The sequence below is a fragment of the Salvelinus alpinus genome, chromosome 31 (genome assembly GCF_045679555.1).
Source record: "Salvelinus alpinus chromosome 31, SLU_Salpinus.1, whole genome shotgun sequence".
Taxonomy (NCBI): domain Eukaryota; kingdom Metazoa; phylum Chordata; class Actinopteri; order Salmoniformes; family Salmonidae; genus Salvelinus; species Salvelinus alpinus.
The window spans coordinates 24,678,622-24,694,957 of NC_092116.1; the positions used below are offsets into that span (position 1 = coordinate 24,678,622).

The window sequence follows — 16,336 nt, forward strand, 5'->3', positions numbered from 1 at the left end:
CTGAACTTCCACTTTAAGTTTTTTTGTTTTTCTCTACACTTGACTGGTTTATAGACCGACGAGGACAATCACCATCCAGATTAACAAACAAAGGAAAAGCTGGTAACACAACTACCTGAAGTGGTCTCTTGCAAAGTCTTATAATGCCATATAAACATTCATAGCACCTTATGATGCAGTGATAAAACATGATATAACTGAATATTAACGCAAGCACAAGAGACCCCCTTAGCTGTGACATCAATATATGACAGCCTTTCATGCCTTATTTCTTTTACACAGTTTCATCATCCTTTATGGCTGTTTATAAGGGTGCTATGAAGGTTCATAAGGCATACTGCTTCATAAGAGGCCACTTTAAATACAAACTAGCTCATTGTAACATTTACATGGTCCCTAAGAGAGCTTCTGGAGGTTCTGAAAGTTCTATATCACTAAATTGTTCATAATGTTTTAAGACACTGCATTTTTAGAATGCCATGCGTCGATCCATTCATAACATGAACACAGTATGACGTTTATTACCTTCTTATGAACCTTTATAAGCTAATTGTGAAGCTTCATGACTAGTGTGTTTTGATTGACATCATCACACCCATAGAAATATAATTACAAGAAGGGAAATAAACATGACTTGAATGGAGATGTCAATTCTAGAAATTCTCTTTCTATGATTACACCCTGTTTATAACCTCAGCCTATGACATCATCCTCTGGGTGTTAGTAACAGTCTGGTGCATTTAAAAGGGGTAAAAACTAATGTGCAACATTGTTTGTTAACGTGACCATCAATATAAATCTCATTAACCATGGACAATTGTTGATGGGTTTACACAAGTTGAATGAAGCCACACATTTCATGTTAAGAAAAAACATTATTGTCATTGAACCAAAATGGCGACGGCTACAATCAATTCAACACTTTTCATAAGAAGAAGTGATCAGTGTTGTTACATTGCATTTGCTGGCTTAGTCATTTGTTCCTCTTGGCTTGCCATAGTTGAAGCTTGTCCCTCTTTGAAATGATATATTAGGTGGATAGTTTTCCGCTTTTATGTTATATACATATATAACCTGTTCAAACACCGTGATTTCCAATCTGATAAATGAGCCAAGTGTCAATCGATCAATCAATCCTCCCTATCTATCTTCATTCTGCACCTAAACACCTTTACAGACATACAGTATACCCATAACTGACTGCAACGTACTCTGTAATAGCCTATGAAGTGTCTACAATCTAGATTATACAGTATTAGCCCATCTTTCCATATCCTGGTCCCAAGGGGCCCCTGGTTATTCTGATTTCCTATACAATTCAAAACGGAACTTATTTATCAAATTTAAAGTGGATTTATGAAACTACATTCAATTGATGAGGTATGTTTAAATTAAGTTGATAGATAATTGTAAGTTAACTAACTGAAACAGTTTCAGAACTAAGACCAGCATACTAGGGGGTCCTTGAGAACCTGGATTTGGGATTCTGTGACTGATTATCCTATAAACTGGGATTCTGTGACAGATTATCCTATAAACTGGGATTCTGTGACTGATTATCCTATAAACTGGGATTCTGTGACTGATTATCCTATAAACCGTGGGATTCTGTGACTGATTATCCTATAAACCGTGGGATTCTGTGACTGATTATCCTATAAACCGTGGGATTCTGTGACCGATTATCCTATAAACCGTGGGATTCTGTGACAGATTATCCTATAAACTGGGATTCTGTGACAGATTATCCTATAAACTGGGATTCTGTGACTGATTATCCTATAAACTGTGGGATTCTGTGACTGATTATCCTGTAAACCGTGTGATTCTGTGACTGATTATCCTATAAACCGTGGGATTCTGTGACTGATTATCCTATAAACTGGGATTCTGTGACAGATTATCCTATAAACTGGGATTCTGTGACAGATTATCCTATAAACTGGGATTCTGTGACTGATTATCCTATAAACTGTGGGATTCTGTGACTGATTATCCTATAAACTGTGGGATTCTGTGACAGATTATCCTATAAACCGTGGGATTCTGTGACTGATTATCCTATAAACTGTTAATTCTGTGACTGATTATCCTATAAACCGTGGGATTCTGTGACTGATTATCCTATAAACTGCGATTCTGTGACTGATTATCCTATAAACTGGGATTCTGTGACTGATTATCCTATAAACTGTGGGATTCTGTGACAGATTATCCTATAAACTGTGGGATTCTGTGACTGATTATCCTATAAATTGTGGGATTCTGTGACTGATTATCCTATAAACTGTGGGATTCTGTGACTGATTATCCTATAAACTGTGGGATTCTGTGACTGATTATCCTATAAACCGTGGGATTCTGTGACTGATTATCCTATAAACCGTGGGATTCTGTGACTGATTATCCTATAAACTGCGATTCTGTGACTGATTATCCTATAAACTGGGATTCTGTGACTGATTATCCTATAAACCGTGGGATTCTGTGACTGATTATCCTATAAACCGTGGGATTCTGTGACTGATTATCCTGTAAACCGTGTGATTCTGTAACTGATTATCCTATAAACCGTGGGATTCTGTGACTGATTATCCTATAAACCGTGGGATTCTGTGACTGATTATCCTATACACCGTGGGATTCTGTGACTGATTATCCTATAAACCGTGGGATTCTGTGACTGATTATCCTATAAACTTTGCTCGGTCATTGGACTGCAGTGTTCTATAGTGAACACCTATTGGCTGTTGAGTTGAACGGAACAGTACGAATATTTACAGCAGTTGGTTCATATCACCTATCACCTATGACTTTTTAATAATAAAAAATAAAACAATGTCTTAAGAATAAAATACAAATAATGGCAACATTTAAGTACGTATATATCTCTGGCGATTATTACAACAAAAATAAAATGTTTTTTTCTCCATTAATATCCCTCCCACCCCTTTCCTCCCACCCCCCTTTTCTCCCACCCCTTTCCTCCCACCCCTCCCACCCCTTTCCTCCCACCCCCCTTTTCTCTCACCCCTTTCCTCCCACCCCTCCCACCCCTTTCCTCCCACCCCTCCCACCCCTTTCCTCCCACCCCTTTTCTCCCACCCCTCCTACCCCCTTTCCTCCCACCCCTTTCCTCCCACCCCTTTCCTCCTACCCCCTTTCCTCCCACCCCCTTTCCTCCCACCCCTTTCCTCCCACCCCCCTTTCCTCCCACCCCCCTTTCCTCCCACCCCTTTCCTCCCACCCCCCTTTCCCCTGCTCCCTACATTGGTGATTCTGATGATTGGGGCTAAAGTTGGATGCTAGTAGGTTTAAGAGGTTGGTCAATGTTAAACTTAACACAATTGAGGTAGAAGTCACTCCCTAACCACAGATCTAGGATCAGATTACCCTACAACAGGGTTTCCCAAACTCAGTCCTGGGGCCCCCTCTGGGAGCACGTTTTGGTTTTTGCCCTAGCACTACACAGCTGATTCAAATACTCAACTAATCATCAAGCTTCGATCATTTGAATCAGCTCCAGAGGACCAAGTTTGAGAACCGCTGCCCTACACTAAAATAATCTTACCCTGTATCAGTGGAGGGGGAAACTTCCACCTTCAACCTCCTTTAAATACTCTATTAATAGACCTTTTCACACACCAGGGGGCACCCTTTGTGAGCTGTCAAAAAATATCCTTGGCTGATCTACAATCACTTTTGGCCTGGTCGATCAAAATTAATAAGATTATATTGACGGGGGGATCTGATCCTAGATCAGCACTCCTACTCCTCTAGAAAACCACAGCTTTATAATTGGCCCAGTACAGTACAGTACAGTACAGTACAGTAAGCTATCCTCATAGACATGAGCCCTGATCTTATTGACAGATGAGTTCGATCAAACTGACACCTGACCTACCAAGAAAACGACTTTTGGAAAAATCATGAACGTAAAAGAATAGCTATTTATCGTGTTCATGGCATCCGCTGAATGTACAGCGGATGCCACTGTGTGTGTGTGTGTATGTGTGTATGTGTGTGTGTGTGTGTGTGTGTGTGTGTGTGTGTGTGTGTGTGTGTGTGTGTGTGTGTGTGTGTGTGTGTGTGTGTGTGTGTGTGTGTGTGTGTGTGTGTGTGTGTGTAGGTTTTGCTGCCTGAAGTCTCCTATGTAGTCCTTAACAGAATACACTGTCTGTACATACGATCACCTGCATCCTCACGCTGAATGCATCACACTCACACCCTTAGTGTAACTGCACTACACTAAAACGCTCACTGTAGCTGACTGTAAGTACACTTTACACCCTGCGACAATAACTGTAAGTGCACTGCACACACAGTACACTTACACACTCCCTCCCTCACTGTGAGGATATGTAATCGTTTCACACTTGCCATAAAGGGGTAAAGTATTGAGTTACATATTGGGTATAATGGGTGTCAAGGATAAGGTAAAGGTGTAATAATAGTAGCATAATAACAATGTAATTACAGTGTAATAACTGGTTATAACTATGTCATAACAATGTAATTAACTAAAATATTAAACTCATGTTCCCTCTAAGTAGTTGTGCAGCAATGCAGTCCTGTACATTACAGTTACATATAGGATTGCCTAAATTCCCCAAACTTTCCTCAAAATTCCCAGGTTTTCCCAGAAATCTTGGTTGGAAGAGTCCCAGAATCAGGAGAGAATAAGTTGGAAATCCAGATTCTTCTGACCAGAATGTTTGGAAAATCTGGGAATTTGGGGAATTTTGCAACCTTAGGTTCCATGGTATTCAATCATGTAAATAATGACAAATGTATATCTGTCTGTCTACCCACTTCTTATAAAGCTGGGACCTATAGAGCGTATAGAACAAATAACATCAACCCTGAATCAAAGAATGGATCCAAAACATATAGAAGGATTTCCTAAAACAGAGACTGTCGACTCGACACTCCTATAAATCTCTCCACCTCTCTCATCTCTCTGTGTTTCATCTCTCATTCTCTCTGTTTCGCAAACAAACGCGTGACAAAACAAAGGAGTAGAAATGGAAAATGCAATCAAAGATATACAATAAAGAAGAGAGAAGAAGAAGAAGGAGAAGAAGACGAAGAAGAAGTAGAAGGGGGGGAAATGAAAAATAGAACATATATGAGTGCTCCTGCTCCCCCTTTCTGAAGTTGAGCCTACTGGCCTGGAGACAACATGAGACCAGGGACTCGCCTAGCACCTCTCCCCAGGTTCGGGTGCATGGTCCTGGGGGAGGGAGAGCTAGCACAAGTGGTCATCCTCATCGTCCTTCGTTCCTTTCAGCCGCAGACGGGCAAAGTCCTCGAACACAAAGTCATCATCCTGAGAGAAATTACTGACAGAGAGAGAGATGGAGGAGGGATGAAGGGAGGGAGAAGGAGGAAGAGAGATTACAATTGTGTTCAACAAACAAGGTTACATTTAAATTTGAGATACACAAACACTTTCTCTCTCTTACTTTGTCTCAAACTCTATCAGGTTACTGCCAACTGGGGCATATGTTTCTGGGACGACTGTGGGTGAAAGTAATGACATTTCAAAACAGGTAAATATTCCCGCAAAACACTTTTCTAATACATATTTTTCTCTATTAAACACACATTGGTCTGTACCTGATTGAGGTCTGGAGATGGGTAGGTCAGAGGGTTTGGGGTGCATTAGAACAAAAGGCAGCTCCACCGACACATCCCTGTACAGAGCACACACAGATATGTTGGACCTGTGCCAGAACACACATTAGGCAGAGATGAACTGATACTCAGAGAACATTCCAGCGTAATCCAGGTGGAAACATTCACTTACAACCACTACATAAATCTATGTTAGACAGTGTAGGAGCCAAGATGCAGCCTACCCTCCGTGGGACAACACTAGTTTGAGCGTGTGTGTGTGTGTGTGTGTGTGTGTGTATGTGTGTGTGTATGTGTGTGTGTGTGCGTGTGCGTGTGTGTGTAACGCACCCTCCGCGAGACACCACTAGTTTGACCTTGACTCTGTAGGACACCAGGATCCCCAGAACCTCCTTATTGGACACATCTTTCACTCTGGAACACATCAAACAGAACCTCCTTATTGGACACATCAAACAGAACCTCCTTATTGGACACATCTTTCACTCTGGGACACATCAAACAGAACCTCCTTATTGGACACATCAAACAGAACCTCCTTATTGGACACATCAAACAGAACCTCCTTATTGGACACATCAAACAGAACCTCCTTATTGGACACATCAAACAGAACCTCCTTATTGGACACATCAAACAGAACCTCCTTATTGGACACATCTTTCACTCTGGAACACATCAAACAGAACCTCCTTATTGGACACATCAAACAGAACCAGACACAAACTAACACAATATATATGGACCAGAGGACAACTGCAGGCATGTATCTGATGTTTTGACTAAATGGTTTCGAGCTACGGAGGGAAGTGAATTGTTCTTAGCAGGTTAGGAGAATTAGGTTAATAAGGTCAGAAAAAGGGTTAGATAAAATTCTCTGTTAACCTGCCTTCGGTCCATAGCTGTACTCCATCTAGTCACAACCTTGATATGAGGCAGTTGTTTGTTTGTTTATCTGAATTCTAATTTGGTTTCTCAAGAAGTCGCAAATCACCTGTGTGTGTGTGTGTGTCTATACATGTGCGTGTGTGTGTTTCTGGACATGTGTGTGTGTGTGTGATTCTATACGTGTGTGTGTCTGTTTCTATACATGTGTGTGTGTGATTCTATACACGTGTGTGTGTGTGTGTGTGTCTACACGTGCGTGTGTGTGTGTTTCTATACATGTGTGTGCGTGTTTCTATACATGTGTGTGTGTGTGTGTGTGTGTGTGTGTGTGTGTGTGTGTGTGTGTGTGTGTGTGTGTGTGTGTGTGTGTGTGTGTGTGTGTGTGTGTGTGTGTGTGTGTGTGTGTGTGTGTGTGTGTGTGTGTGTGTGTGTGTGTGTGTGTGTGTGTGTGTGTGTGTGTGTGTGTGTGTGTGTGTGTGTGTGTGTGTATTTTTCAGATTTGAATGTAACCTTGCTTGTTGTTGTTTGTACATACATTGCATTTGGAAAGTATTCAGACCCCTTGACCTTTTCCACATTTTGTTAAGTTACAGCCTTATTCTAAAATGGATTCAATAAAAAAAAAAATCCTCAGCAATCTACACACAAAACTCCCATAATGTTTTTTAGACATTTTTGCAAATGTATTAAAAATTTAAAACAGAAATACATATTTATATAAGTATTCAGACCCTTTGCTATGAGACTCGAAATTGAGCTCAGGTGCATCCTGTTTCCATTGATCATCCTTGAGATGTTTCTACAACTTGATTGGTATCCACCTGTGGTAAATACAATTGATTGGACATGACTTGGAAAGGCACACACCTGTCTATATAAGGTCCCACAGTTGACAATGCATGTCAGAGCAAAAACCAAGCCAAGCCATGAGGTCAAAGGAATTGTCTGTAGAGCTCCGTGACAAGATTGTGTCGAGGCACAGATCTGGGGAAGGGTACGAAAAAATGTCTGCAGCATTGAAGGTCCCCAAGAACACAATGGTCTCCATAATTTTTAAATTGAAGAAGTTTGGAACCACCAAGGCTCTTCCTAGAGCTGGCCATCCGACCAAACTGACCAATCGGGGAAGAAGGGCCTTGGTCAGGGAGGTGACCTTCAAGAAGGACATCCATCTCTGCAGTACTCCACCAATCAGTTTTTTTTTTGGTAGTGGCCAGATGGAAGCCACTCCTCAGTAAAAGGCACATGACAGCCCGCTTGGAGTTTGCCAAGAGGCACCTAAAGACTCTCAGACCATGAGAAACAAGATTCTCTGGTCTGATGAAACCAAGATTGAACTCTTTGGCCTGAATGCCAAGTGTCATGTCTGGAGGAAACCTGGCACCATCCCTACGGTGAAGCATGGTGGTGGCAGCATCATGATGTGGGGATGTTTTTCAGAAGCAGGGACTGGGAGACTAGTCAGGATCGAGGGAAATATGAACGGAGCAAAGTAGAGAGATCCTTGATGAAAACCTGCTCCAAAGCGCTCAGGACCTCAGACTGGGGCGAAGGTTCACCTTCCAACAGAAAAACAACCCTAAGCACACAGCCAAGACAACGCAGGAGTGGCTTCGGGACAAGTCTTTGAATGTCCTTGAGTGCCAGAGCCCAGACGAACCCGATCTAACATCCCTGGAGAGACCTAAAAATAGCTGTGCAGTGACGTTCCCCGTCCAACCTGACAGAGCTTGAGAGCACCTGCAGAGAAGAATGGGAGAAACTCCCCAAATACAGGTGTGCCAAGCTTGTAGAGTCATACCCAAGAAGACTCGAGGCTGTAATTACTGCAAAAGGCGCTTCAACAAAGTACTGAGTAAAGGGTCTGAATACTTATGTAAATGTGATATTTCAATTTTTTATTTGTAATAAATTAGCAAAAATGTCCAAATCTATTTTTGCTTTGTCATTATGGGTTATTGTGTGTATATTGATGAGGAAAAAAAACTATTAATACATTTTAGAACAAGGCTGTAACGTAAAACAAAATGTGGAAAGTCAAGGGGTCTGAATACTTTCTGAATGTGCGCGCTCTCCTCTCTTCCTCTCTCTTCAATTCAAGGGGCTTTATTGGCTGTATGGGAAACATGTTTACAAAGCAAGTGAAAAAAAAAATGTACAGTAAATATTACACACACGTTCCAAAGGAATTGTCACGGCTGTTGAAAGAGGAGGACCAAGGTGCAGCGTGGTGAGCGTACATTTTCATTAATAAATCAAAATGACGCCGAACAAAACAATAAACATTACAAAAACAAACCGTGAAGCTCAAAGGCTATGTGCCCTAAACAAAGTCAACTTCCCACAAAGACAGGTGGGAAAAAAGGCTCCCTAAGTATGGTTCCCAATCAGAGACAACGATAGACAGCTGTCCCTGATTGAGAACCATACCCTGCCAAAACATAGAAATAGAAAATCATAGAAACACAAAACATAGAATGCCCACCCCAAATCACACCCTGACCAAACCAAATAGAGACATTAAAAGGCTCTCTACGGTCAGGGCGTGACAGGAATAAACATTTCAAATGTAATTGTTTATATACAGTTTCGTAACGATGTTCTTCACTGGTTGCCCTTTTCTTGTGGCAACAGGTCACACATATTGCTGCTGTGATGGCACACTGTGGTATTTCTTTGTGGGTCTGTGTAATCTGAGGGAAATATGTGTCTCTAATATGATCATACATTTGTCAGGAGGTTAGGAAGTGCAGCTCAGTTTCCACCTCATTTTGTGGGCAGTGTGCACATGGCCTGTCTTCTCTTGAGAGCCAGGTCTGCCTACGGTGGCCTTTCTCAATAGCAAGGCTATGCTCACTGAGTCTGTACATATTCAACGCTTTCCTTAATTTTGGGTCAGTCACAATGGTCAGGTATTCTGCCACTGTGTACTCTCTGTTTAGAGCCAAATAGCATTCTAGTTTGCTCTGTTTTTTGGTAAATTCTTTCCAATGTGTCAAGTAATTCTCTTTTTGTTTTCTCATGATTTGGTTGTGTCTAATTGTGTTGCTGTCCTGGGGCTCTGTGGGGTGTGTTTGTGTTTGTGAACAGAGCCCCAGGACCAGCTTGCTTTGGGGACTCTTCTCCAGGTTCATCTCTCTGTAGGTGATGGCTTTGTTATGGAAGGTTTGGGAATCGCTTCCTTTTAGGTGGTTGTAGAATTTAACGTCTCTTTTCTGGATTTTGATAATTAGCGTGTATCGGCCTAATTCTGCTCTGCATGCATTATTTGGTGTTTTACGTTGTACACAGAGGATATCTTTGCAGAATTCTGCATGCAGAGTCTCAATTTGGTGTTTGTTCCATTTTGTGAATTCTGGGTTGGTGAGCGGACCCCAGACCTCACAACCATAAAGGGCAATGGGTTCTATAACTGATTCAAGTATTTTTAGCCAGATCCTAATTGGGATGAAGAATTTTATGCTCCTTTTAATGGCATAGAAGGCCCTTCTTGTCTTGTCTCTCAGATCGTTCACAGCTTTGTGGAAGTCACCTGTGGCGCTGATGTTTAGTCAGAGGTATGTACAGTGAGGGAAAAAAGTATTTGATCCTCTGCTGATTTTGTACGTTTGCCCACTGACAAAGAATAATCAGTCTATAATATTAATGGTACGTTTATTTGAACAGTGAGAGACAGAATAACAACAAAGAAATCCAGAAATACGCATGTCAAAAATGTTATACATTTATTTGCATTTTAATGAGGGAAATAAGTATTTGACCCCTCTGCAAAACATGACTTAGTACTTGGTGGCAAAACCCTTGTTGGCAATCACAGAGGTCAGACGTTTCTTGTAGTTGGCCACCAGATTTGCACACATCTCAGGAGCAATTTTGTCCTACTCCTCTTTGCAGATCTTCTCCAAGTCATTAAGGTTTCGAGGCTGACGTTTGGCAACTCGAACCTTCAGCTCCCTCCACAGATGTTCTATGGGATTAAGGTCTGGAGACTGGCTAGGCCACTCCAGGACCTTAATGTGCTTCTTCTTGAGCCACTCCTTTGTTGCCTTGGCCGTGTGTTTTGGGTCATTGTCATGCTGGAATACCCATCCACGACCCATTTTCAATGCCCTGGCTGAGGGAAGGAGGTTCTCACCCAAGATTTGACGGTACATGGCCCCGTCCATCGTCCCTTTGATGCGGTGAAGTTGTCCTGTCCCTTTAGCAGAAAAACACCCCCAAAGCATAATGTTTCCACCTCCATGTTTGACGGTGGGGATGGTGTTCTTGGGGTCATAGGCAGCATTCCTCCTTCTCCAAACACGGCGAGTTGAGTTGATGCCAAAGAGCTCCATTTTGGTCTCATCTGACCACAACACTTTCACCCAGTTGTCCTCTGAATCATTCAGATGTTCATTGGCAAACTTCAGACGGGCATGTATATGTGCTTTCTTGAGCAGGGGGACCTTCCGGGCGCTGCGGGATTTCAGTCCTTCACGGCATAGTGTGTTACCAGTTGTTTTCTTGGTGACTATGGTCCCAGCTGCCTTGAGATCATTGACAAGATCCTCCCGTGTAGTTCTGGGCTGATTCCTCACCGTTCTCATGATCATTGCAACTCCACGAGGTGAGATGTTGCATGGATCCCCAGGCCGAGGGAGATTGACAGTTCTTTTGTGTTTCTTCCATTTGCGAATAATCGCACCAACTGTTGTCACCTTCTCACCAAGCTGCTTGGCGATGGTCTTGTAGCCCATTCCAGCCTTGTCAATCTTGTCCTTGACATCCTTGGAGAGCTCTTTGGTCTTGGCCATGGTGGAGAGTTTGGAATCTGATTGATTGATTGCTTCTTTGGACAGGTGTCTTTTATACAGGTAACAAACTGAGATTAGGAGCACTCCCTTTAAGAGTGTGCTCCTAATCTCAGCTCGTTACCTGTATAAAAGACACCTGGGAGCCAGAAATCTTTCTAATTGAGAGGGGGTCAAATACTTATTTCCCTCATAAAAATGCAAATCATTTAATAACATTTTTGACATGCGTTTTTCTGGATTTTTTGTTGTTATTCAGTCTCTCACTGTTCAAATAAACCTACCATTAAAATTATAGACTGATAATTTTTTTGTCAGTGGGCAAACGTACAAAATCAGCAGGGAATCAAACACTTTTTTCCCTCACTGTATAGTTTTTTGTGTGCTCTAGGGCAACGGTGTCTAGATGGAATTTGTATTTGTGGTCCTGGCAACTGGACCTTTTTTGGAACACCATTAATTTTGCCTTACTGAGTTTTACTGTCAGGGTCCAGGTCTGACAAAATCTGTGCAGAAGATCTAGGTGCTGCTGTAGGCCCACCTTGGTTGGGGACAGATGCACCAACAAACAGTAGACATTTGACTTTAGATTATAGTAGGGTCACGCCGGGTGCTACAGTCTCTCTGTCTCTCTCTGTCTCTCTCTCTCTCTGTCTCTCTCTCTCATCTGTCTCTCTCGTCTGTCTCTCTCCTCTGTCTCTCTCGTCTCTCTGTCTCTCTCTATCGTCTCTCTGTCTCTCTTGTCTCTCTGTCTCTCTCTCTCTGTAATCTATGTGTTTCTCTAGTGTCTCTGTCTCTCTCGTCTCTCTGTCTCTCTCTCTGTAATGTGTTTCTCTAGTCTCTCTCTCTCTCTCTCTCTGTAATGTGTTTCTCTAGTCTCTCTCTCTCTCTCTCTGTAATGTGTTTCTCTAGTCTCTCTATCTCTCTCTCTGTAATGTGTTTCTCTAGTCTCTCTCTCTCTCTCTATAATGTGTTTCTCTAGTCTCTCTCTCTCTCTCTCTCTGTAATGTGTTTCTCTAGTCTCTCTCTCTCTGTAATGTGTTTCTCTAGTCTCTCTCTCTCTCTCTCTATAATGTGTTTCTCTAGTCTCTCTCTCTCTCTCTCTCTGTAATGTGTTTCTCTAGTCTCTCTCTCTCTGTAATATGTTTCTCTAGTCTCTCTCTCTCTATAATGTGTTTCTCTAGTCTCTCTCTCTCTCTCTCTCTCTCTCTCTCTCTCTCTCTCTGTAATGTGTTTCTCTAGTCTCTCTCTCTCTCTCTCTCTCTCTCTCTCTCTCTCTCTCTCTCTGTAATGTGTTTCTCTAGTCTCTCTCTCTCTGTAATGTGTTTCTCTAGTCTCTCTCTCTCTCTCTCTCTCTCTCTCTCTCTCTCTCTCTCTCTCTCTCTCTCTCTCTCTGTAATGTTTCTCTAGTCTCTCTCTCTCTCTCTCTCTCTCTCTCTCTCTCTGTAATGTTTCTCTAGCTCTCTCTCTCTCTCTCTCTCTCTCTCTCTCTCTCTCTCTGTAATGTGTTTCTCTAGTCTCTCTCTCTCTCTCTCTCTCTCTGTAATGTGTTTCTCTAGTCTCTCTCTCTCTCTCTCTCTCTCTCTCTCTCTCTCTCTCTCTCTCTCTCTCTCTCTGTAATATGTTTCTCTAGTCTCTCTCTCTCTCTCTCTCTCTCTCTCTCTCTCTCTCTGTAATATGTTTCTCTAGTCTCTCTCTCTCTCTCTCTGTAATGTGTTTCTCTAGTCTCTCTCTCTCTCTCTCTCTCTCTCTCTCTCTCTCTCTCTCTCTCTCTCTCGCTCTCTCTCTGTAATGTGTTTCTCTAGTCTCTCTCTCTCTCTCTCTCTCTCTGTAATGTGTTTCTCTAGCTCTCTCTCTCTCTCTCTCTCTCTCTGTAATGTGTTTCTCTAGTCTCTCTCTCTCTGTAATGTGTTTCTCTAGTCTCTCTCTCTCTCTCTCTCTCTCTCTCTCTCTCTCTCTCTCTCTCTCTCTCTCTCTGTAATGTTTCTCTAGTCTCTCTCTCTCTCTCTCTCTCTCTCTCTCTCTCTCTCTCTCTCTCTCTCTCTCTCTCTCTCTCTCTCTCTGTAATGTGTTTCTCTAGTCTCTCTCTCTCTCTCTCTCTCTGTAATGTGTTTCTCTAGTCTCTCTCTCTCTCTCTCTCTCTCTCTCGTAATATGTTTCTCTCTCTCTCTATGTCTCTCTCTCTCTCTCTCTCTCTCTCTCTCTCTCTCTCTCTCTCTCTCTGTAATATGTTTCTCTAGTCTCTCTCTCTCTCTGTAATGTGTTTCTCTAGTCTCTCTCTCTCTCTCTCTCTCTCTCTCTCTCTGTAATATGTTTCTCTAGTCTCTCTCTCTCTCTCTCTCTCTGTAATGTGTTTCTCTAGTCTCCCTCTCTCTCTCTCTCTCTCTCTCTCTAGTCTCTCTCTCTCTCTCTCTGTAATGTGTTTCTCTAGTCTCTCTCTCTCTCTCTGTAATGTGTTTCTCTAGTCTCTCTCTCTCTCTCTGTAATGTGTTTCTCTAGTCTCTCTCTCTCTCTCTCTCTCTCTCTCTATCTCTCTCTCTGTAATGTGTTTCTCTAGTCTCTCTCTCTCTCTCTCTCTCTCTCTCTCTCTCTCTCTGTAATGTGTTTCTCTAGTCTCTCTCTCTCTCTCTCTCTCTCTGTAATGTGTTTCTCTAGCTCTCTCTCTCTCTCTCTCTCTCTCTCTCTCTCTCTCTCTCTCTCTGTAATATGTTTCTCTAGTCTCTCTCTCTCTCTCTCTCTCTCTCTCTCTCTCTCTCTCTCTCTCTGTAATGTGTTTCTCTAGTCTCTCTCTCTCTCTCTGTAATGTGTTTCTCTAGTCTCTCTCTCTCTCTCTGTAATGTGTTTCTCTAGTCTCTCTCTCTCTCTCTGTAATGTGTTTCTCTAGTCTCTCTCTCTCTCTCTCTCTGTAATGTGTTTCTCTAGTCTCTCTCTCTCTCTCTGTAATGTGTTTCTCTAGTCTCTCTCTCTCTCTCTGTAATGTGTTTCTCTAGTCTCTCTCTCTTTCTCTCTCTCTCTGTAATGTGTTTCTCTAGTCTCTTACATGGTGCTGGAGGCCAGGTTGGTGTCTTCGTGCTTCAGCTTGCCGTCCAGAGCCAGGCCTCTCTTTTCTCGGTTGTTGGTGAGCGTGGGAGTCAGGGTGTACACCTTACAGAACGTACTGCTGGGGGACACCTGGTCACTGTGGAGGAGGTGAGAGAGAGAAAATGATTTATTATTTCTTTCATATGTGATGGGTTCCTAGTCCCTCTTGTATAGGCATCCACAACGCTGGGGAAGCAGTAAGGAAAGAACAGAGGAAAACAAAGGATCTGTGAGATGCTGGAACAGGGAGGGAGAGGGGCATTGCAGGGGACTAGACTGGGAGAGAATCCTCTTCATTTGAGAGAAAGGATATTGAGTTTTGGGGCCAGTGGCTTCTTGTGGAGGACTGGATAACAGGGGACAAGGAGGATAATTATCAGAGTGTGAGGTCGTGCATCTCGATTTAGGCCATGAGGGAAAGTGGACCGAAAATCAAGCCAGGTACTGGGGTTGTGGGGAGGTCTGGGTCTGGGAGCTCTGGGGGTTACGTCTTGGGCGGCCATTTTGGGTCAAGGCCTTGCCAGTCGTTCCTTCTCTACTCACCGGTCGGAGGCACGGCCCACAGACTTTTTGTAGGTGTCACATCTGTGCAGAACTACATCAGTCACCTGTAAAACTACAGTACAGGGGGGGAAAACACTGACTCTAAGATGTCATAACAAGGGGACAAGGGGCTGTGATGTTACTAGACGGGATAAGATGAGGTTACCTGGGGCCATTGAGAGGGGGTTAGATGGGGGGTGGGGAGGAGAGGGGAAGAGGAGAGGGCTATTCTGGCATGGTAGTGCCAGCAGAAAGGGGGTTGGGTGATGTCATAGAGGCTCATACAATATGAGGTAGAAGATATGCAGAAATAATACAACAAAACACTACTGAAAGTGAGTGTCTGTTTGGCCACACAATCTGTCTGCATCTCTCTCTCTCTCTCTCTCTCTCTCTCTCTCTCTCTCTCTCTCTCTCTCTCTCTCTCTCTCAGACGAGACAAAGAAGAGGAGAAGGAGGATGAGAGAGAGGTTTGGAGAGAAGGGGACAGTGATGGAGAGAGCAGTTTGGAGAGAAGGGGACAGGGATGGAGAGAGAGGTTTGGAGAGAAGGGTACATGGATGGAGAGAGAGGTTTGGAGAGAAGGGGACAGGGATGGAGAGAGAGGTTTGGAGAGAAGGGGACAGGGATGGAGAGAGAGGTTTGGAGAGAAGGGGACAGGGATGGAGAGAGAGGTTTGGAGAGAAGGGGACAGGGATGGAGAGAGAGGTTTGGAGAGAAGGGGACAGGGATGGAGAGAGAGGTTTGGAGAGAAGGGGACAGGGATGGAGAGAGAGGTTTGGAGAGAAGGGGACAGGGATGGAGAGAGAGGTTTGGAGAGAAGGGTACAGGGATGGAGAGAGAGATTTGGAGAGAAGGGGACAGGGATGGAGAGAGAGGTTTGGAGAGAAGGGGACAGGGATGGAGAGAGAGGTTTGGAGAGAAGGGGACAGGGATGGAGAGAGCAGTTTGGAGAGAAGGGGACAGGGATGGAGAGAGAGGTTTGGAGAGAAGGGTACAGGGATGGAGAGAGAGATTTGGAGAGAAGGGGACAGTGATGGAGAGAGAGGTTTGGAGAGAATGGGACAGGGATGGAGAGAGAGGTTTGGAGAGAAGGGGACAGGGATGGAGAGAGCAGTTTGGAGAGAAGGGGACAGGGATGGAGAAAGAGGTTTGGAGAGAAGGGGACAGGGATGGAGAGAGAGATTTGGAGAGAAGGGGACAGGGATGGAGAGAGAGAGAGATTTGGAGAGAAGGGGACAGGGATGGAGAGAGAGGTTTGGAGAGAAGGGGACAGGGATGGAGAGAGAGGTTTGGAGAGAAGGGGACAGTGATGGAGAGAGCAGTTTGGAGAGAAGGGGACAGGGATGGAGAGAAGGGGACAGGGATAGAGAGAGAGGTTTGGAGAGAAGGGGACA

General features: G+C 43.5%; 1 protein-coding gene across 3 annotated transcripts in view; it reads right to left on the bottom strand.

Moving 5' to 3' along the window:
- Positions 1 to 3,250: 3,250 nt before the first annotated feature.
- The window catches only part of LOC139561853 (arrestin red cell-like), a 108,947-nt gene continuing 95,861 nt past the window's right edge, over positions 3,251 to 16,336 (bottom strand). The window contains exons 11-15 of one of the 3 annotated variants that reach the window (XM_071379168.1): positions 14,356 to 14,493; positions 5,968 to 6,051; positions 5,620 to 5,696; positions 5,466 to 5,520; positions 3,251 to 5,342 (exon numbers count right to left, since the gene is read on the bottom strand). In XM_071379168.1, the coding sequence (XP_071235269.1) occupies positions 5,249 to 5,342; positions 5,466 to 5,520; positions 5,620 to 5,696; positions 5,968 to 6,051; positions 14,356 to 14,493 (448 nt within the window). In that variant the 3' untranslated portion in view covers positions 3,251 to 5,248. Of the gene's footprint in view, positions 5,343 to 5,465; positions 5,521 to 5,619; positions 5,697 to 5,967; positions 6,052 to 6,088; positions 6,306 to 14,355; positions 14,494 to 16,336 lie in introns of those variants that run through there. The other 2 variants (XM_071379169.1, XM_071379170.1) reach the window with 2 other exon arrangements.